This window comes from Cydia fagiglandana, chromosome Z (assembly GCF_963556715.1).
Source record: "Cydia fagiglandana chromosome Z, ilCydFagi1.1, whole genome shotgun sequence".
NCBI classification, from domain to species: domain Eukaryota; kingdom Metazoa; phylum Arthropoda; class Insecta; order Lepidoptera; family Tortricidae; genus Cydia; species Cydia fagiglandana.
This window is the reverse complement of record NC_085959.1, coordinates 25,716,167-25,738,245: the sequence shown is the minus strand read 5'-3', so window position 1 is coordinate 25,738,245 and position 22,079 is coordinate 25,716,167. Positions and strand designations below refer to the sequence as shown.

The 22,079-nt window shown below is 38.7% G+C and overlaps 1 protein-coding gene and 1 long non-coding RNA gene across 2 annotated transcripts; one reads left to right on the top strand and one right to left on the bottom strand.

The window, feature by feature from the left end:
* Positions 1–467: 467 nt before the first annotated feature.
* On the bottom strand, positions 468–2,361 carry LOC134678192 (uncharacterized). Its single transcript, XR_010100162.1, has 3 exons — positions 2,120–2,361; positions 1,624–1,762; positions 468–772 (listed from the first exon to the last, which is right to left on the bottom strand). It is a non-coding gene; the product is annotated as an uncharacterized LOC134678192 (long non-coding RNA).
* Positions 2,362–16,775: 14,414 nt separating this feature from the next.
* LOC134678186 (protein lifeguard 4-like) lies at positions 16,776–20,127 on the top strand. The gene is made up of 5 exons (XM_063536645.1): positions 16,776–16,947; positions 17,135–17,298; positions 17,920–18,025; positions 19,170–19,321; positions 19,614–20,127. The coding sequence occupies exons 1-5, from the start codon at positions 16,882–16,884 to the stop codon at positions 19,864–19,866; spliced, it is 741 nt and encodes a 246-aa protein (XP_063392715.1). The 5' UTR covers positions 16,776–16,881; the 3' UTR covers positions 19,867–20,127.
* Positions 20,128–22,079: the final 1,952 nt, after the last annotated feature.

The window sequence follows — 22,079 nt, the reverse complement described above, 5'->3', positions numbered from 1 at the left end:
ATATCGAATAGCTTTTATATCGATTAAACATTATATCCCATGAAAATAGTTATTTTGTTGTTATATCAAAAGTTCATTATACCGCTTAAGTGATTATACACCATGAAATTTTATATCTGTATGCGATACCTATTTCGGCGAGAAACTAACTATCCATCAAAATATTATTCTCATCAACAGTATGCCAATGAATTATTCTGCCTAAGGAAATTGTGCGAAAAGACAGTATGCCAAGTACATATTATGCGACGCAATTTTCGGCAAAACAATTATTCGATTATAGTATTATTCTTCAAATTGTGATTATGCCATTGCATTATTCTGCTTTACAAAATTGTGCGAAACAACAGTATGCCATGAAACTTATGCAAAAAGTAATTCTGCGAAATGATGATTCTGCCAAGGGTTGCTATGCGAAAGTAAAATATGACAATAAATTTTATGCAACATATTAGTAATCCTGCTTCTTCATATGCAGCCACGGCTTCTTCAGCACTCGAAAAAAACTTCCCTTTTATTTTTTCTTTCACCATCGGGAACAATAAGAAATTGCAGGGAGCTAAGCCATGACTGCAGGGTGGATATGGTAAGGTTTCTATCCCAGCTTTCTCAATAAACGCCTTTGTTCTGAGGGGCGTATGTGAAGAGGCGTCATCGTGATGCAGCAAGATCTGAACCCAAGAGCATGAAGTACTTTTCTCAGGTGTTCCCGGCTACCATCAAAGCCCAGGTTTTCTTTCACTATTGGAAGCGGACTTCTTAGAGTTGGCACCTGTGTAATTGAAAAAGGTATATTTTATTATATTATACTGCATTGAATACTATAATAGTGTAGATACATATTAATTAAGGTTGTAAGGTTTTTTTTACATACTAGGGCTATAACCGTGAAAATCGAAGTTCGCAAATTGCGGGGATTTTTCTCTGTCACTCTAATTACGCCTTCGTTGGAGTAAAAGAGGAAGACCCCCGCAATTTGCGAATTTCGGTGTTCGCGGTAGCCGCTCTGTTATTTCACCGTGTAAAAAAATTTTTTTAATACAGTTGCACAAAAAGTGCTACTTTACGTAGCTGTTTAGCGTGCGGAAAGTTGGTTATCTCGAACTAGTGCTTTTTACTTTTCCAATTTTTTTTAATTTATACTTGTTCCAATTCACGACTACTTATTGATGAGTGTTAATATTAGTTTCCTTTAAACGTCGTAATCAGCATTAAAACCTACCGTTAATGTAAGAATACGAAAAATATTACATATTTCATATTTAATTACTTACCTCTTCATCATTATAACACGTTTATTTTTTAATATTCAATATTGAAAATTCCGTTCTTAATAAGTTGACTGAATGGAACGGAATAGCTGCCAAACGCCCATAGATATAATATACTTAAAGACGACGTCTAACCGAGCTGTCACTGTTACCACTTTTGTTTAGTGTACGATTAACAATGTTTTTCTTATTTTTTCGCAACTGTATTAAAAAACGTCGTTCGATACACGTGCGGAAATGTCATTCTTCACTCGTCCCGAGTCTTGCCACTCGCCTGCGGCTCGTGGCAAGATATCTCGGTACTCGTGATGTAATGACATACCTTCCGCACTAGCATCGAAATGTACTATACCTTTTGCCTAATGGCACCAGGTCGAAATTGTCCAGTTCCTTTTTTGGACGCCCCTTCCGGCGTTTTCCAGGCGTTGCAAACACAGCATTGTTAAGGTCACCTTCTAATACAATTCTCCTTACAGTAGTAACAGATTTACCTGATTGAATAAATATAAAGAAGAGTTAATTATAATTTCCAGTTAATGCAGTTATAATAGTCACATGTTTAGTATAATTTACAAAACATTTACATTATAAAAATATATCGCAAATCGCAAGTACCAAAGTTGGTTGGTAGGTTAACATGTTGCACATAACCTTAAAAACATAACCTTTGAGATTGATTGAATTTTCAAGAAAACAGTTATTAAAAGCTTGAAAAACATGGTGATTTTGTAAATTATGCCAGAGTTCACCATTTTTAACCGACTTCCATTTCATAGAAGGAGGAGGTTCTGTATTCGGTTGTGGCTATTTTTTTTTTTTTTTTTTAGTATTCTAAAATCATTACAAACCTGTCATCTTTGCCGTTCTTTGGTAAACATTGTCCAGTTCCGACAACAAGGTTTTGGCTTCAAATTCTGCCAGTCAACGCCTGTAAACTTTACAAATAACCTGGCGGGTGCCACTTCGGATCGTCCTGTTCATCGTTTGCCACAATAACAACAGTTTACTGCCGATAAATTTAAACAATGCAATAAATACGAAAATAAACCGACACTGTTGACAACATTGATACTAACAACTGACATATTAAACAGTGTTGTAAGAGCAAAAAAAAATTAGTTCCATATCTACTCTTTTTTGCCAAGCTGTAATTATGAAATTCAGTGATCGGAATAGACAGAGTATAAATACCAAAACTTTATAGAGACTTTTTTGATTACACCAAAAGATACAACGGATGGATTACAGAGAAAACAAACAACTTCCTTGCGAAAACTTTTTCTTCACACAACCTATTCGGAAAAGAGCTTTTTCTTCCCTGCTAGGAGGGATCAAAGTGGCACTTTCTATCTAAGTCTAAGATACCACGATCCCGTTTCTATGGTCGACCTTCACCAATCTGTCTGACGGATGAAAATATGAAAGAAAATATGTTCCAGAACATAAATTAATAGGGTTGCCTAAAGAAATATGGTCAAGGCTATTTTTAATAAATTTTTGAAATAATTTTTTTTTCGCCAAATTTCACCGATTTGTCTGACGAACGAAATAAGTTTCAATGGAAAGTATACAACTTGTACAATATAAATCAACTAGGTTGTCTATCTTTTTCTGGTCACTATTATGTGGTTGCCGTGTTTAAAGAGGTGATTTTATATCGATAATTGCACTCATCTGTCTGACGCTTGAATTATACATCAAAATGATGGTAATTTTATTGTAAATACAATGGTATAGGGTTGCCTGCGAAAATCCGGTCACAAATAAGGGTTGCCAGGCTTTTAATTAAAATAAGAAGGGAAGACTTTTAGCGATAACTCATAAACGGCTTAACTGATCAAGTTTGTTTTAATTTTATTTGATTGAGTTTTGTAAGCACTATTTTTACGATTTTTTTTCTAATTTTTTGGACAGATGGTTCAAAAGTTAGAAGGAAAAATCTTTTCTTTTTCTTTCTAAACGATTATTTCCGAAATGATTCACTTTATCAAGAAATGATGTTTAGAGACCCCTATTTGTTTTGAAAGGCCTATCCAACGACACCCCACACTATAAAGTTGAAACGATAAAAAAATAGGAAAAAGACAGTAGAAAAACAAATAAATAACTTATGAACTAAATACATCTATAAATAATACTAAATTAAAACTAACAACCCTAAATATATCTAAAATAAAATAAGGAATATAAAAACTACTCAAAGAGGCCTCCCCGCGCTACCCCCGGCGCAAAGGTGCCCATCACACTCGCTGCGTTACCGCGTTGAATTGCGATGGACAGCCTTTGCACCAGGAAAAACCCGGAGCGCGGGTCAAGGCCCCTTTCTCGCATGCGACGACCTACTTCCCTAAGGAATGTTTTTGCTTCAGCACACCAACACCCGGACGTCTCTACGGATACTGGGACAAACAGGTAATTGGTGAGCGCCGAGTATTTTTGGTGTTTGGTGTGCGCCGCCACCTCAGCGGCTGCGCCCGCCGTCCGGATGGTACGACAAAGGTGTGAGGGGGCAAAAGTGCTTACACACGTAGTGTCCCATAGTAAACACTTGCCTTTTTCCCATGGCACCAGTGTCAGGCTGTCAGGCCTTTTACCATCCGACCGGCTGAGGCCTGGCGGTTCTAGCGTCTAGTTTGCCGACACTAATGCCCTGCGGATGATGTCGTTCAGGGCATGGTGTCGTGGGAACCTTCCGGCGCAGCGGCAACAGCTCAGTGCGTGATGACCGTTACTCTCCACCATAGAGCCGCAGATGCACAAATGAGGTTGACATACATCGCAGCCCAGACGGAGAGCAACGGCCACCCGCAGTGAGTCGTTGTCGAGCAGAGTGCCAAGATTGGGAGATGGGAGGGCGTGTAACCAAGCACCACTTTCAGGCTTCGAAGCTGCATTTAGTCTGGCCCTATCTGCACCAACAGCGTTTGTCATCAGTGAATCGAAGATCCGCTTGACGCCCACGACGTCCCAACAACGTTGCAGGAATGGTTTTTCAGGTACGGACGCACCCGAGTTGAGAGCCATCCAAGCCGACTGAGCGTCAGAGGCATAGGGTATGGTAGTCCTGTCTCCATCCAAAGATAAAATATTAGAGACGAGTTCTACAACCCCTGCCGCCGACGCCAAGAAGGCCGGAAGACTCACGTCACGAGCGCGGCGTAGTCCTAGGCCACCATTCCGAATAGGCAACGATGCCAAGTCCCATTGGTCCGAATTAAGGGATACGTTAAGCAGACACTCAGCCGATTCCTTTAGTGTACGGTCGAAGGAGTCGATATGTTCGGGGTATAGCCAGGTTGGTACGGTGCGGAGAAAATAAGTAAGTCTGGGAACGGCAAAGCAGGACCGTAACAGAGTAAGGGACACATGAGCTGATAGGTTTTTAAGTCTTTCTTTGGCGAAATGAAGAAGTTGTTCTCTTATTTGGAAGGCTTCGGGAACGGCTTCAGGAAAAATGGGGGAACCTAGGAGCTTGAAGTTTTGGGTGGACAGCTCTTTTAGTCCGGGAAGTATGGCACTGAAGGAAGGAAAACTCTCCCGAGAGTCTGCGCTGCAAGGGTAAAACTCACATTTACTCGAGTTTACCTCAAGACCCAGTTCCTTTAGAAGTGGAAGAAGCGTCAGAAGGTCTTGACGTACTTCTTCCGGCTTGCCTCCGATTATGCCGTCATCTAGGTACCAGACGTTTAGTGGGGATCGAGGTGTTGAGATTGCTTTCTGGATACCTAGGCTGAAGATAAGTGGACCAAGCGGATCTCCCTGCTGAGCACCCACCTGAGAGATTATGGGCGACTCACTGAAAAAGAGTTTGGAATTAGACGAATACGCTTGGTACAGAAAAGGGTATAGTGCTGGAACTTTCTCTTTAACTTCCAATAACATAGAATCGCGTTCTAATGAGTTAAAGGCGTTTTTAATATCAAGCTTGACGATTACGCAGTCTGTATTACTCGGGTTGAGCGTGAAAGTTCTGGTGGCGTGGATGGCTGCCTCGCAACCCAGTTTAGTGGCAAACCCTAGTTGGCGTGGTTGAAGGTAGGAGGCCATTTCATCACGCACAGCACGGCACCCGAGCTTGGCGGTAAAACGGCGAAATACGCTTCCAATAGCGATTGGCCTTATGCCTCCATCCTTTTTCGATAGTGCGCATAATGATGCTCCGTAGATGTATGGGCAGACTGCGGGGTTCAGCTGGCCACTAAGAAGAAAGTTACAAAGTTTTGTTTAGCACTCTAGTAGACGTGACGCGTTGTCGCTGGTAGAACCAGAAGTGAGCTCCTTCAGGTGTAAGGGGCGGATACCATCTAAGCCCGCGGCAGAACTGTTGTTGAATGAGCTAAGTGCCTGCGCGACTTCATCTGGTTTGGCAGAAAGGGCGGGGCAAGACCTGTCCGGTTCGGGTGGAAAAAGGAGCGGCCGTGAAGGGGCTGGATGTTTTAGTTCTAAACTAGCGAGAGTTTCAGGATAAAAAAATTGTCACACACAATTTGTTTCTTTCAAAGCGATTATTTCCAAAAATATTCACTTTATCAAAAAATGTTCTCTACAACCCCTATTCATTTTGAAAGACCTTTCCAACAACATCACACATCATAGGGTTGCCACGAAAAACGTAATAAAATAATTCATGCCATCCACTGTCAACAAATATACCGATGCATACACAACGCCTGATACTTAGTAACATTCAAACCGCCGTAAACACCATTACACCCACATCGCCGCCGGTAGCGTAGCACCCAAAGTGTCCAAAAATCCGGAACACTTAAGAAAAATGAACTTTATTTTTAAGGAAATAGATGTCAATCTTACAACTTTGTGTTTTAACAATCATCGAGAAGAGTGGCGACCTGTCAAATAATTTCCTCTCTTTCTTTATGGCTATGCCTAATACTCGGAGTAAATAACAATGGAGCCGCCATTAACAGGCGTTCCCCTCTGTCGAAAATAGGCGGCCAATGGTCAACCATATGTATGGACTGACGTTTATCTGACATGACGTACCTATACATTTGATGTGCCCCTCCCCCGCAAAAAACGGCAGACTATTTTGTACCGAAAATTTTAGACATGGCGTCTCCATTGTTAATTACTCCGAGGCCTAATACGAGTACAATATTATTAAATTTTAAACTGATTCTTTTTCAGCCGCGTTTTTAAATGAAATGTAGTCATTTTATTTATTTAAAAGATCTACTTATATGAGTGGGTTTAGATTCCAAATCAAATCGAATGTATCAGTAATGTTATTACTTGTACAGTCAGCGTCATATAGTTGGTAACATTCAAAGTAGTCAAATAGTTCGGTACATCATATAAATTATATGGTGTACCGAACTATTTGACTACTTTGGATGCTACCAACTATTATGACGCTGACTGTACATACATACATATATACCTACTTGGTTCGAAACACAATGTGAACGAGAAACGGAGACAAAGATTTAAATAAGGTACAAGAATAAAATAATGTTTTAATTTAATCAATCACACACGTTGTTGTTTCAGAAAATAATAAGCAATTTTAACAATAACAAAAAAAAACAAATTTCTTCGTTGTTTTTGAAGTAAATAATAACAAAAAGAAAGCAGATTTTTTTATAGCGTGTATATCCACCTTCAGCAGTGATTACATCCGACAGTCGTTGTCGCATGGACTGCACCGCCTTAGAGCAAAAGACATTTCCCCGTAAAGACTCCCATGTCTCTACAACGTGTCTTCGTAAGGACTCTGTATCTCTCACCCTGTTGTTGTCCCAAAGTTGAATCATTTTCCCCCAAACATTCTCTATAGGGTTTAGATCCGGACTAAGAGGAGGAAAAACGATTTGCTTCAGGTGCACTTTAGTCTCAGGCTCGTTTAAATAGTTTTGGACTATTCTGCATTTGTGAACCGAACTGTTATCTTGTACAAATTGGACGGTTTCATTTGGATAGTATATCTGTGTGGTGGGCAACAAAACATCACTTAAAATCTCTTTATATTTTTGCCCATTCAATCTACCACCGACTTCTATCAGTTCACCAGGACCAGCTTTAGACAACCATCCCCAAAATCCCAATGTGATTCTACCACTCCTATTATTCGGTAAAACGTTCTGTTCTTCATATCTCGAATTGTTCATTCGCCATAATGACAGCCGCCCTCGGGCAGAACAAAATACCTTCTCATCCACGAATACCACATTTTCAAAATTGAAATTTAAATATTTACGTGCAAATTCTAGTCTTTGACCTTTGTGCCTATGTGTAAGGAAAGCCTTTTTTGCTGGTATTCTGTGTCGCAAACCACCCTCCCGCAAACGTCTTCTTATGGTGGTTTGTGATACTCTATGTTCGGTTGCCAAATTACGCGAATTCACAAACCGATCGTCAAGAGCCCGCTGCACAATTTCTCTATCTTCAATAGCAGTTGTTCGACGAGGACGTCCATAGGAGACGTGGTTGTTGAGATTGCCTTCCGTGGTCTTTCTCTCTATCCATCGGTAGATTGTAGATCGCTAGAAATAACAATTAATTACTAGTATTTTTAACTAAACACCATGTGAGGCAAAAAACAAACATAGTAGACAACTTACGCTTATGCCCAGTTCATTAGATATGTCTGTTATTGAAACACCCTCCTGTTTTAAATGAATAATTTTATGTTTAACATCATCACTAATACGTATCGTGTCCATTTTAAGACTTACAAGATAACAATTACTTATTAATCTTATTAGATAGCAATGACATATCATGCACTTGACAGTGTAAGTACGATTAGGTATATTGACAGTAAAACGAAGTTTTATTTTTATTTTAAGCAAATGTAAATCAACGTCCTTTACCTGAATTGGAAACCCACTTTGAACAAGAACACTTGTATGTAGATACATCTTGCAGTTATGTATGTAGACCATGCCAGAACGATATTTTTTTATTAAACGGTTTTATTTAGCTTGGGTTGGCGTGGGTCAAATCTAGTAATCAAAATTGTACCACCTTCTTGTTGACCGATTGACTTGAAATTTTTAACTTAGCTTTAGTTCTGGTGACAATGCAATAATATATGATCACTAGTATTACAAATTCAAGATGGCCGACGCCACAAAATGGCCGACTTTATATTCTTTCGTAATTCCCTCGTCATGGGTATCAAATGAAAGGTCTTGGCTAATAGAATACAACACAATATAAAAAAAAATGCAAATTCAAGATTGCGGCTAACACAGAATGGCCTTCATATTTTAAATTTATAATGTAATTTTATAAGAAATAAAACAATGGAATGATTTTATTGGTGGAAGCGATTTGTATATTCATACACGCAGTTACAATTATAGGGTGAATGAGGACATTCAATAAAACAGGGACCGCTACATCGCTCACAGAATGAGTACATTACGTTTATTTCTTCGTCGTCGAAATTGTCGTCGTCTTCAAAAATAACAACGTGGCCGCAGTCGATGCATGCTCCCGTAAATGATATTTCTTCCTTATCAATGTTGATTTTCAAACGCATTTGTAACAGCACATCTAGGAAAATGTGACATAATAGATTGGTAGGTAAAGGAAGCTGAAAAATTTCATTTTTTCTCATTTTTACCATGTCCCACGAAACTACTTTCTTCTTATCGTTTAGCTGAGATATAATTTTATTAAAACACATTGAATAAAGAGAATCCATTTTTCACTGGTTGTCGTTTTAAATAGTCTTATTTCTTCAGCGATATGCATGCAAGATACAAAATGAACATTGATAATATGTCTAAGCATTGACAGGTCGCCACTCTTCTCGATGATTGTTAAAACACAAAGTTGTAAGATTGACATCTATTTCCTTAAAAATAAAGTTCATTTTTCTTAAGTGTTCCGGATTTTTGGACACTTTGGGTGCTACGCTACCGGCGGCGATGTGGGTGTAATGGTGTTTACGGCGGTTTGAATGTTACTAAGTATCAGGCGTTGTGTATGCATCGGTATATTTGTTGACAGTGGATGGCATGAATTATTTTATTACTTTGGATGACTTAGTATTAATGGTAAATTTAGATGTTGCGGTATGTTTGGAGACCTTCACTGTCACTATCTATTTGATGCTGACTGTACTGAAAACGTATACTTGTCCCGCCACTCTGTTATACATGCCCATAACTGTGTAGTAAATGCTAAACAGGTTATTCGCAATATATTTGGTAAACCGATTTACAATAACCATCCGGCTCGTAACATTACATGCCACGCTGTCAGGTCATAACATCAGCACACGATTAGATTTTTCTTCTCGATTCTCCCCACTTTTCTTTTAAAGATTCGATTACAAAATTTGCTATTGATTCCCCATTTAGGTACGCGTTGTAGCACTTTGCATGCAATTAAAATACGGTCGAGTCGCTACATTTCTGATCAAAGGCATCGCTAATAAATGGACTATCTGCCTATAAAATCGGTTGTTTCGTGAAATATCCATATTTTATTGTTTCATGAAATATAAAAAAAATAATGGTAGGTAATATATTTCAATGATAAGCTTAGATGGTTTAGGTAGGTATATAAACTGCCTATTCCGATCAAAAACCAAAATGTTAACCGAATGGTGGCCGCTTTCAGACGAAAAGAGTGCCTGGCGTCCGTTTGCTCGTTGGGTGGACGACTTTGGCAAGATTGCGGGTCACTTCGGGATGAGATTGGCTCAGGACCGTGATAAGTGGGGTACTCGAAGAGGACTTATGCTCAGCAGTGGGCGATAAATCCAGCAATCTCCATATGATCCAGTGTAAATTTAACTATTACCAACCCTTCAAATATTAGGTAAGTATATAAAAATGAGATTATTTTTATTTCGATATTAAAATCGTACTTTTATTATTTGCTTGTCATGTGACCTAAAACGCCAACCACTGAGTGACGTCACTAAAGCAGAAACAAGTGTTAACGGCGAAAAGTTTGCACTGCACTGCACATAAGCACATTTGAAGTTGCTTTGTTATTTATGGCTGTGGGGCGAAACTGGTCATTGCCGGCATGCTCGGTTCCACTCGGGTCAGCATTGCTACGAGCAATTATTAGGGTTGGCACAACTTGAGGTCCCATTGCGTGCACAATCAAAGATATCATGATGTTGACAACCCTGAATAGCCTAAATTAGCCGAATTGTGCAGAAATTCGTTACACAAACCACTTTCCAAAATAATATTAGGGTTCCGTACCCAAAGGGTAAAACGGAACCCTATTACTAAGACTTCGCTGTCCGTCCGTCCGTCCGTCCGTCTGTCACCAGGCTGTATCTCACGAACCGTGATAGCTAGACAGTTAAAATTTTCACAGATGATGTATTTCTGTTGCCGCTATAACAACAAATACTAAAAACAGAATATAGGCCAAGCAATAAGAAGTTATAGAGGGAAATGCTAGGAACACAATTTTTGACTACGTAACTTTGTTTGGACTAGTTAGGAGGTGAACATATCAAAAGTCCCCGGCCATAGCCCCGGTGCTGGGGGGTAGAGGGGGGAAAGAAGGTCTCATTTTTCGGTTTTTCACTTATGTCTTGGAAACTTTGCGTCTTAGCGACATGACTACTAAGACAAACCAAAAGCTGATAAAATTTGTTACAAGTTTTATTCAGTCAAGTTTTTCGATATCTTGAATAGTTTTTGAGATATCCGCTCTTGAAAGTTTATTTAGGGCTTTCAATTTTATCTTGATATCTACATTAGTGACGCTGCTAGACCGTGTTTGGTATCATTTTCGTATAAATCGGGGGTGCTGAATTCAGTTTTGGTATCACATTGACACCATTCCTACGAAAAAACATATAAACTTTAAACAAATACCTTTTTTTTTTAATTCCTCTTCACGCTTAAACCGCTCAACCGATTTAATTGAAATTTGGTATACAGATATTTCGAGTCCCAAGACAGGACATAAAATACTTTTTATCTCTATAATCATCCTTTAAAGTTGTGAAATGGAGTATGGGGGGAATTCAACTTCGTCGACGAAACTGAATTCCTGAGGTTAATACTGCTCAAGGTAAGGTTTGAAGTCATGTTTGGTATCATTTTCATCTAAATCACAGATGTATTCCGTCCTAAATTACATCTAAACCGGTTCAGCGGTTATTGACTCCCCATGCAAACTTCCACCCCACTTTTCACACCCTCAAAATATGCTTTTGGTTATTAAAACTATCCTATGTTCTGTGTCGAGACTGAAACTATTTCTATACCAAATTTCAACGAAATTGGTTCAGCAGTTTAAGCGTGAAGAGGGATTAAAAAAAATATGTTTTTTTTAAATTTTGGTTTTACTTCGGAATAGTGTCAATGTGATACCATAAATGAATTCAGCACCCCCGATTTATACGAAAATGATACCAAACATGGCCTAACAGCTTCACTGACGTAGATATCAAGATAAAATTAAAATCCCTAAATAAACTTTCAAGAGCGGGTATCTCAAAAACTATTCATGATATCGAAAAACATGACAGGATAAAACTTGTAACTAATTTTATCAGCTTTCGGTTTGTCTTAGTAGTCATGTCGCTAAGACGCAAAGTTTCCAAGATATCAATGAAAAACCGAAAAATTCGACCTTCTTACCCCCCTCTACCCCCCAGCAGCGGGGCTACAGCCGGGGACTTTTGATATTTTCACCTCCTAACTAGTCCAAACAAAGTTACGGAGTCAAAAATTGTGTTCCTAGCATTTCCCTCTACAACGTTTTTTGAGCATTCATTTCCTGACCTAATAAAATAAAGATTTAAATGGGGCTCCCATACAACAAACGTGATTTTTGACCAAAGTTAAGCAACGTCGGGAGTGGTCAGTACTTGGATGGGTGACCGTTATTTTTTTGTTTTTTTTTTTGTTGTTTTTTTTTTTCATTATGGTACGGAACCCTTCGTACGCGAGTCCGACTCGCACTTGCCCGGTTTTTGAAAAGTCTCGTCTTCCCGTATGCCTAATTTTTCCTTGAATTCCTTGCTCAACTTAACCCCTCACCCATGGTCAACTTAGGTGAAGCTTTACCTCCTAATGAGGCAGAGGAAGGGTTTTCTGACGTTTGATACTTAAGAATATTTTACAATATGCCCCGTAACATATTATAAATGAAAAAAATGGATTTATTATCTGTCTCGTCTCGGGAGACTTTCAAACTTGGGACTCCACGGCGCAAGCCCGCCGCTCAACCGACTGACTGACGGCTACCGAGACCCCTTGAGTTTTTCTATATTTTCAAGGATATACTAAATATCGTTTGCAGACGTTTCTGCTTAATACTCGTTCATTATTTAAATATTACTCCATCTGCAGAATCAGAATGAAGCCGAAACGTACGAGTAAAAATACGTCAACTTCAAATCAGCTGTTATGCTAGTTCGAAATACTGAAAAAAGTACGATTGACTTCAGAAATCTCGGGGCGTGTCTGCGGCGCTTGGGTTATGCAAATGAAAAACAACTCATAAATGCATTAGCATACCCGCAATAGGTTTTAATTTGCGCAGTTGTGAGTGCAATTTGGGGACGCAATGCGGCAGTAGTCCCGCGCTCTATTATGCGGCGCCCTGTATGCTATGTGATACTCAGGCGGCGCTGGAGGTTGTACCTTCGTACTTACCTAATCCACGTAGTAGCTAAAATAAAGTAGGGTGGCCTGCATTTTAGTGGCAGCCATTTTTATCTATCAGGGCGTAAGTGTTAAAGTTTTAATTACTAAATAAAGTGTAAACACTTAAGTAACGCGAGCATGTGTCAGTTTCGAGAATAAACTGTTAAGATGCTGGATGGAACTAATTAAATCTAAAATAAAATACTATCGTGGCAACCTTCCGAAATCCTGATTTTGAAGCCGCTGCTATAGCTGCTATTCGTAAAGCTTTTTCAGGCCGATAACTTCTAGGATGTCATTTTCAGTTTCCACGAGTATTATTAGCTAACTGTATTAAGTACAATATTGTTAACTTTATAAAAAAATTTCAAATATTCATGTAGGTACCGATGATGTACCTATGCATGAAAAAGATCGCTTTGTGCAGTGCTTTGGCAATGTTACTGGAAAACAAGCTTCATGATAGATTGGCCTATTGTAAAATCGCATGTACAGTCAACAACAGAGCTATGAATACAGGCAAAGTGCCAAAAATATGTATACACGACCTTAATGTACAGGCAATAAAGTACTGTATACATATTTTTGACACTTTGCCTGTATTCATAGCTCTGTTGACTGTACCTATACAAAACTTACATGTAAAAAAAATACTTTCATAAATGAATAATTTGCAAATTCCTTTCATAGGAGTTGGTATTTGTTTAGTGTTAATAAAGCATAGGACTAGGAACTGTCTTGGAACCATTCTTTCAAATGAAATTTTAAAAGATCTCCGGCATCCGTCGTCATATTTTTAAAGACGCCAACAACAGGATAGGGCTTATAGCGACAGCCGTACGACCCCAATTTCATAGAAACACTGCAAATCGATGAACAGGTTAGCCGTTTGGCACACGCACTAGAGGTCAAAAAAAAATTTTTGACCCGCAGTTCCTAAAAAAATTTCCCTGTGAAGGGGAGTGCCGAAACCTTTTTGTTTATGTATAGAAAAAAAATTTTTTTAAGAAACCTATCGTGTGTGATATGATGATATCACATGAAAGGGCTTTTTAAGGCGATTCTAAAAATATACCACATCATTACATTTCAGCCATTTCTTTTTAAATTAAAATAAAAATAATTTTCAAAACATACCAAGTTTGGGCTCCTCCAGATACGATATGGCCGATTCTTTTTTGGTACAATATACCGCAAATGATACGTGATATCCTCATATCTAACCGTAATAAAGTTTTGTTTTAAAAAATTTTGAAAATAATTTCAATAAGTTTTTTTTAGGGTTCCGTACCCAAAAGGTAAAACGGGACCCTATTACTAAGACTTCGCTGTCCGTCCGTCCGTTCGTCCGTCCGTCTGTCTGTCACCAGGCTGTATCTCACGAACCGTGATAGCTAGACAGTTGAAACAGATGTTTCACAGATGATGTATTTCTGTTGCCGCTATTACAACAAATACCAAAAACAGAATAAAATAAAGATTTAAATGGGGCTCCCATACAACAAACGTGATTTTTGACCAAAGTTAAGCAACGTCGGGCGTGGTCAGTACTTGGATGGGTGACCGTTTTTTTGCATTTTTTCCGTTTTTTTTTTCATTATGGTACGGAACCCTTCGTGCGCGAGTCCCACTCACGCACTTGCCCGGTTTTTAATTTTACTAAGTGATACAATCCTACTTCAGTACCTATTTTACGAGACTTAATGGAACTGTACTGCAGATATGGTGTAAACCAACGGGGAATACCTCTTTAACAGTCTTTAACCCTTTTACTGCGCCTTTTCATCAGCTGGTATAGTTTTGTATGAAAAACAAATTATGTAGAACTAATTATTAATACATCTCGCCATAGAATAGAACGATCGAACAGGGTGATGTTGGAAATGGAGGATATTAAGGATTGATATAATGTGGTGCGTGAGAATATAACCCCTACACTCTTGTCCGGATTTACTTCAACTCTCCACAATTTGCACCAATGTCCCAGAGCGTCAGATGCAGACTGCACGAGTTGAGCAACCCGACCAATACAGGAGGATGTGACATAAATTGCCGTATCATCGGCAAACAGAGCATAATGGATGTCAGGAAGTTTTGGAATGTCGTTGATGTAGATGGCGAAGACAGTTGGGCAAAGACATGAATATTGTGGGACGCCAGCCTTAATTGGATGAAAGGCGGAACGCGATCCTTCCACTTTATAACGAAAGCATCTGGCTGTGAGGAAATTCTCTATTAACCGGACAACTCGATTGGGCAACCCAATATTGTAGTTTGTATAACAAGCCCGGATGCCACACCTTATCAAAGGCCTTCGCTATATCGAGGAAGATCGCTCCAGTTGGGATCGCACGGCGCCAAGGCAGTGAACTTGATGGACACATGAATGACTAGCCCTGAACCCAAATTGTTCAGGTATGATAATGGTATGAGCAGAAAGATAAGTGTGAATACGGGTAAGAATAATGCGTTCGTAAAGCTTGTCCAAAGTTTGAAGAAGACTGATCGGGCGGTAACTAACTGGGTACGTACGAGGTTTACCGGGTTTGGGGATCCCAATCACGTCAGCCTCTTTCCAACATGATGGGAAATGGCAGTGGATGAGAGCAACGTTGTAAATGATGAGTAGAAGAGAGAGGATTCTATCGGGTAGTGTTTTAATCAATTTGTGATTCCGTCAGACCCAGGAGCCTTCCGTAACTTCAGTCTTCGGATCTGCATCTTCAGTTCTGTCATAGTTACCTCGGGAGTGGTGTTAATTCGAGTGGAGTTGTGGCCTTCTGAGTTAACTCCTCAGTTACCATTTAACATGATTCTCTCATGAGACACTCAGCCTTCTCCGAGTCATCAAAAGCGGGTCCTTGTTGTCCGTCAGGTCGAGTCAAAGGTGGCATAGATGCAATGCCATCCGTTTTGAGAGACCTCACCAGCCTCCAGAAAGCCTGATGGCTAGGTGTGATCTCTCTTAGTGTGCTGTCCCATCGCTCGTTCCTGTAAGAAGCCAGCTGCTGCTTCAGATGAGTCTGAATGCGGTTTAAAGCGTTCTTATTAGAAGGAGACGGGAACGCGTCGTATGCTCTAACGGCTGCGTTCTTCGCCCTCACAAGTTCTCTGAGATACTCTGGCAGGCGCCAGCATTGTTCCCCTCCATTAGGAACCTGCCTGGAGCAGTTATTAATAACTGTACGAAGGCCACTGGTGAGAGGTTCCATTGCTGCATCAGTCTGCTCGACTGTATAGATGCCTTTAAGCCAATGTCGTTGAGTGGACAGTCATGTCTCTCGAGAGATTTGCGCACTTCCTCCCAGTCAGTAATATACTTAAAGGAGGGTGCGCTATCTGGATCAGGTCCGAGCGCTATAATTAATGGCCTGTGGTCGGAAGTCAGCTCATGAACGACCTGGATGGCGCGAAGACGAAGGGACACCGTCGCGGTCCGGTGCGTACGTCTGTTACGGCTTTTATAGTCTGTGGTCGCCAATGTTGATGGTTGAATCAGTGTAGGTCAGTGTTGCCAACTTGGCATGAATGATGCCAGATCTGGCATATTTTCACTCGCTTTGGCACCAAAATTTTCCATTTAGCTTCTGGCATATTTTATAGCATAATTTATTCTAAGCCAAGTTTGCACCAACTTGGCATTGGCAGCTACAATATGCGCCATCGTCATATTTTCATATGAATTTGAACTTTTGTGGAAAGATGGACTTCGACGGACTATATAAAGTTGGTCAAGTAGATCTTATCGGTAGATAAAGGCGGCAAATTTGAAAAATGTACATATGTGTTTTAAGTGACTAAAATTTCAAGTGACATTTTAGCATATTTCAAAAGACTTTGGCATAATCTAGCATTTTTTCAAAATCCGAGTTGGCAACACTGGTGTAGGTCACGTCATACGTCATTATACGATTACGAGAGAGTCGTCACAACACTTCACATTTTTACATGCTTAGAACCACGAATTTCATGCTAAATTGATATTTGTTGAACATTGATCTAAAAATATGGCAGCAATACCGCTAATGTACGCGCAAGAAGATTGTGAACTTGGTGGAAAAGAATCAATGGAGGTAAAATTTTAATTATTTATTACGACATTCTCATTTTCAACAAACGGTTACATGGATAGAAAGTCTAGCATATTGCATAGATATATACAAACATCTACTTACTATTGTTATCATATGGTAATTTTAATAATTAGTGAGTCTTAGTGAGTGATATTGAGAATGTGCCTGACTAATTTACTCATTACAGGACGATTTTGCATATCGCAACAATGTAATGAATGCAGATAAGGAAATTAGATTGGGATTTATCCGTAAGGTTTATGGCCTTCTTGCAGTCCAACTACTTGCTACACTGGCTATATCAACGGTGTTTTTGCAAGTGTCTCCGGTGAAGAGTTTTATTCATGAAAAGTAAGGATATTATACAATTTTAAATCAGGTTAAACAAGTCTGACATGACTTGCCAAGCATTTTATTTAGCTTTGTATATTGTATTCAAGTATGTGCGCTGTTTTCAGACAAGGTATGGCATTATTGGTTAAGAAGATAGGCAAGCAAAAAAAAGGAAGATGGCACCTTAACAGTTGTATGTTTTGTTTAAAAAGGGTTTATTTGATGGTTTCATTAGGCGAACTGTTAAATTGGTGTTTAATGTTGACATATGATTAATTTTATCCTAAAAAGGGGTAAAACAGATATTCCCTGAGGGTTACAGAATAGAAAAGGGTGCAGGGGAACAATTTCGACTGCGGGATAATTTCAACTAATAAATTATCTATTATGTTATTAACTAGCATGCCATATATGTCCAGATAGCGAAAAGGCTGTACTGTATGTGACTCTAGTTCATAATGTATAAGATGGAAGATATTTTGATTAAGTAGTTGATATTATCCTGCAGTTGAATTTGCCCTTACTATAAACTTGTAAAATAAATTCCAGTGTACATTGATAGGTCAGATTACATTTTATTATTTGTTACAGTCTACACAATAGAATTATGTATTATGTAATGTAAACATTTGTTTTTAGTGATTGGATGGTATTTATCGCATTCATACTAAGCATTGGCACGCTTTTGGCCCTGATAGTGAAGAGACGTGACAGCCCTGCTAATTTGTACCTCCTTGCTGCATTTGTGAGTATAAAAAAACTGCTGTGATCTCTCAAATCAATTTTACATTAGGCATGAAAATAATTGTTCAATAAACTCAATGCTTCATTTTCGGCACCCAGCGATATTCAGAGTGAGTGGGCCATGTTAAGCACATTTCAGTTCACCGCTTTATAATGCCAAAACAGTTGGTCTTAGAAGAGTATGTACTGATATAGATAGAAATATTACTTGGGGATAAACATCATCAGACAAAATTATTGTTTCGCGTATTAATTAACAGCATAAATTTCTCAAGTAACAAAAGTCACACCTCAACTTGCCTCGATAGTCAATGAAGTTAAGTATGGGTATGGGATAAGTTGAGCAAGGAAAAAATATATGAAAAACGGGACAAGTGCGAGTCGGACTCGCCCATCGAGGGTTCCGTACTTTTTAGTATTTGTTGTTATAGCGGCATGTTAGTATATCTCACGGCAGTTTAAATTCGATTGTCAAATATTTTTCGGCGAAAAAGTCAATGAGATAAAAAACGAAAGAGACTAAAGAAGACCATGACGAAAACCGAATGAGACATAGTAAGAGAAAGACGAAGACGTATTACCATGGAAGACGTGACAAAGAGCGAACAAGACGAGTAAAGGACTAGTGACGAATAGGTACAGAATGATACGAAAAAAGAAATAAACGAATGCGACGAGCGATGATGATACTAGAATAATACTACATATATTTAAATCTTTTTAATTTTGAGTCCGAATTTGAACAAACGAAGCATACTTCCACTTCCACTCGTAACTCCTACGCCGAATGGCAACAGGCAACTGTAGAGTATAGTTCGTTTTTTAGCATTAGAAAGAACTTGCAAGAAGGTAAGCGATCTTGACATGTCTTTTAATTGAAAAACGCTTTTTAAAAATCAAAAACTATTACTTATGAAAGCAAAAGAATATAAATGATCGTATTAGATTCATAATTGTTACATACTTGCCGTAACTTATTTTTAAAATGTTTTTTTCACATAAGAGACACATCAAGATTGTTTACCTTATTTCTAATGCTAAAAAAAACGAACTATAGTTGAAACCAAATTTAATTGTAACCCTCTATTTATGTACGTAAAACCCCGTAAATCTTCCTAGAACATAATTGCAATCTTGTTTTACAGACTGTGGTGCAGTCCTATACAGTGGGTGTTATAGTATCATTCTATGATACCTTTGTAGTGCTGCAAGCGTTGGCTCTCACTTTCACCGTGGTTTTCTCTCTGACGCTCTACACCCTCAACACAAAACGTGATTTCTCATTCATGGGCTATGGGTCTGTATAAAATTATTTTCTAAACCATTTATATTCTCATTAGCAATGATCGTACATATTTTCCAGCATTTTTGGTGAAGCACAGTGGTGTTAACGGAATTTGTATAGATAGTTTCAACTGAAATGGTAAATTAACGTAATTAACGCTAATTAATCATTAGGGGTTGAAATTATTTATACCAATTCCGTTAACACCACTCCGCTTCACTAAAAATGCTGGATAATGTACGACGTCTGCTCATTAGACATCATCTTTACCTTACTAATACACGTTTTTCGTTTTCTATTTCAGCCTCGTAGCTGGACTCAGCGTTCTCATTATTGGTGGCTTACTTCAAATCTTTATTCAAAGTTCCGGGTTAGAGCTACTCTTGGCGTTCGGTGGCGCTATCCTGTTCAGCCTGTTTTTGATCTTCGACACGCAGCAGATGATGACCAACCTGTCGCCTGAGGAATATATTCTGGCGACCATTAATTTATACATGGATATTATCAATTTATTCTTACACATTCTCCGTATTCTTAATGAATTGAACCGCAACTAAGCGTCTATAATGATAATTTTCATCTATTACAGAATTTACCTTTTATCTAGATGTATTAGTATCTAACAGTGAGATTTCTGTAAATGGCACTTAGTATTCTTTAAACCAGGGATAACGTAATTTCGTGGATAAGTCGGACTTTTCAATCGATTAATTTTCTCTACTTAAAATGAATGTAATTTTCTATCACTACACTGCTCGACAATTTAGCAATAAAATGCAATAGATGGTCTAACTCACTAAAATAAAGCATGAAAGTGGCGACTTATTTTGTTTCGGGTATAAAATAATCCCATCAAGAAACATCATTCTAGAAACACGTAACTATAGGCAACTTTAAATAATCATGTCCGAACCTGGCCTGTCTGCAGTAACGTGTCTCTCTCCTTTAATTTAAACCCAAAAAGAAGCCTCTGTAATCTGCAACTGTTTGGCAGAATGATAAATTTTCATACCCGGGCTTAGATATATTATGATAATCGATTATAAGAAGTAAACTCCAAAAAAACTGAATACAAAACGGGTATCGTCTTGGGTCGTCCCATTAGTTTTTCGTCAAGTTCTTAACCTTTTGGCCGCCGGACCTAGTCCGCAAAGACGCTCACTCACACGCCAGAGCAAATTTTAAGTAAACAACTAATAAAAAGTTTAGGGATTGCAAATAGTGATATCGATATTTACAATATTATGGTAAAAATCTTTTTAATTTAGCTTTGTTCTTATCCTGTTTTAATTTCATTCCAAATTGCCAAAATAAACATATGTTTTACACCCGAAAATGTTTAAAATATAGGGATTTAACATAAAAAACAACCACTAAACAATGTCGATTCAAGACGTGATATCGCCGCACTAGGCTGTACGAGAAGTCTTTTATACAAGACAACGGCGCCCATGGACTGCCCGCAATGCAGACCGACAAGGACTGTTTCCGCGCGGATCAAGTAATAATAGTCTCTAGGTCAACGGCGTAAGCGCTTGTCGGTACGTAAACTTTATTGGCGTAACGTTAAAGCTGCGCATCATGTGTCGATAAAGTCAATATACCGGAACTGTTTTAGTGAAAATTACACGTGGGTTGAATTTTTAATGAGTGAAGATATTATTCCGGAATTACCCATATAACCATTCCAGTCGCAGAATCATCAAAGTGGTAACTAAATGTCAGATGTGTCGTAACAGAGTCCACACAATGTGTCTAGAATTGTTTCGAAACAAAGTGTCGTCGCCGTGTGTACACTTTTCCGTAACAAGGTGTCGACACATTTGTGTGCACTTTGCGTGCGGTTTGCGACTAAATCTGACAGCAAATTTGTGACAGCAAATGTCAATATAAAATACCTCTTGAAAACCAAGGTTTGTCAAACTACTATTAGTGTCTCGTGTGCTCGTAAGTAATTCTAGTAAGTCATCATGGGCGATGCAAATGATAATAATCGACCAAAACCATATAAACACCCAACACCCGTCAACCTTTTACAGAAAAGTTTTTAAAAAAATGCAATAAGCTACTTAGGTCAGCCAACGAATGCTCCAAAAAGTTGTAGAGGGAAATGCTCGGAACACAATTTTTGACTCTGTAACTTGGTTTGGACAAGTTAGGAGGTGAACATATCAAAAGTCCCCGGCCGTAGCCCTTGAGCGGGGGAAGAGAGGGGGCTTTGAAGGTCCCATTTTCCGGTTTTTCGATTATATCTCGGAAACTATGCATCTTAGCGACATGGCCACTTATACAAAATGCAAGTTAATTTAATTTGTTACAAGTTTATTCAGTCAATTTTTTCGATATGTTGAATAGTTTTTGAGATATCCGCTCTTGAAAGTTTATTTAGGGCTCTCAATTTTATCTTGATATATCTACATCAGTGAAGGTGCAAGGCCGTGTATGGTATCGTTTTCGTATAAATCTGGGTTGCTGAATCCATTTAAGGTATCACATTGACACCATTCCACAAAATAAAAAAATATCTTTTTAGGGTTCCGTACCTCAAAAGCAAAAAACGGAATCCTTATAGGATCACTCGTGCGTCTGTATGTCTGTCTGTCTGAATACACAAAATAGTTCTTTACCTATAGATGACAGGAAAACCTATTAGAAATGTGCAGTCAAGCGCGAGTCGGACTTAATGTACGGAACCCTTAATACGCGAGTCCGACTCGCACTTGGCCGGTTTATTTTAAACTCCTCTTGACGCTTAACCGCTGAATCGATT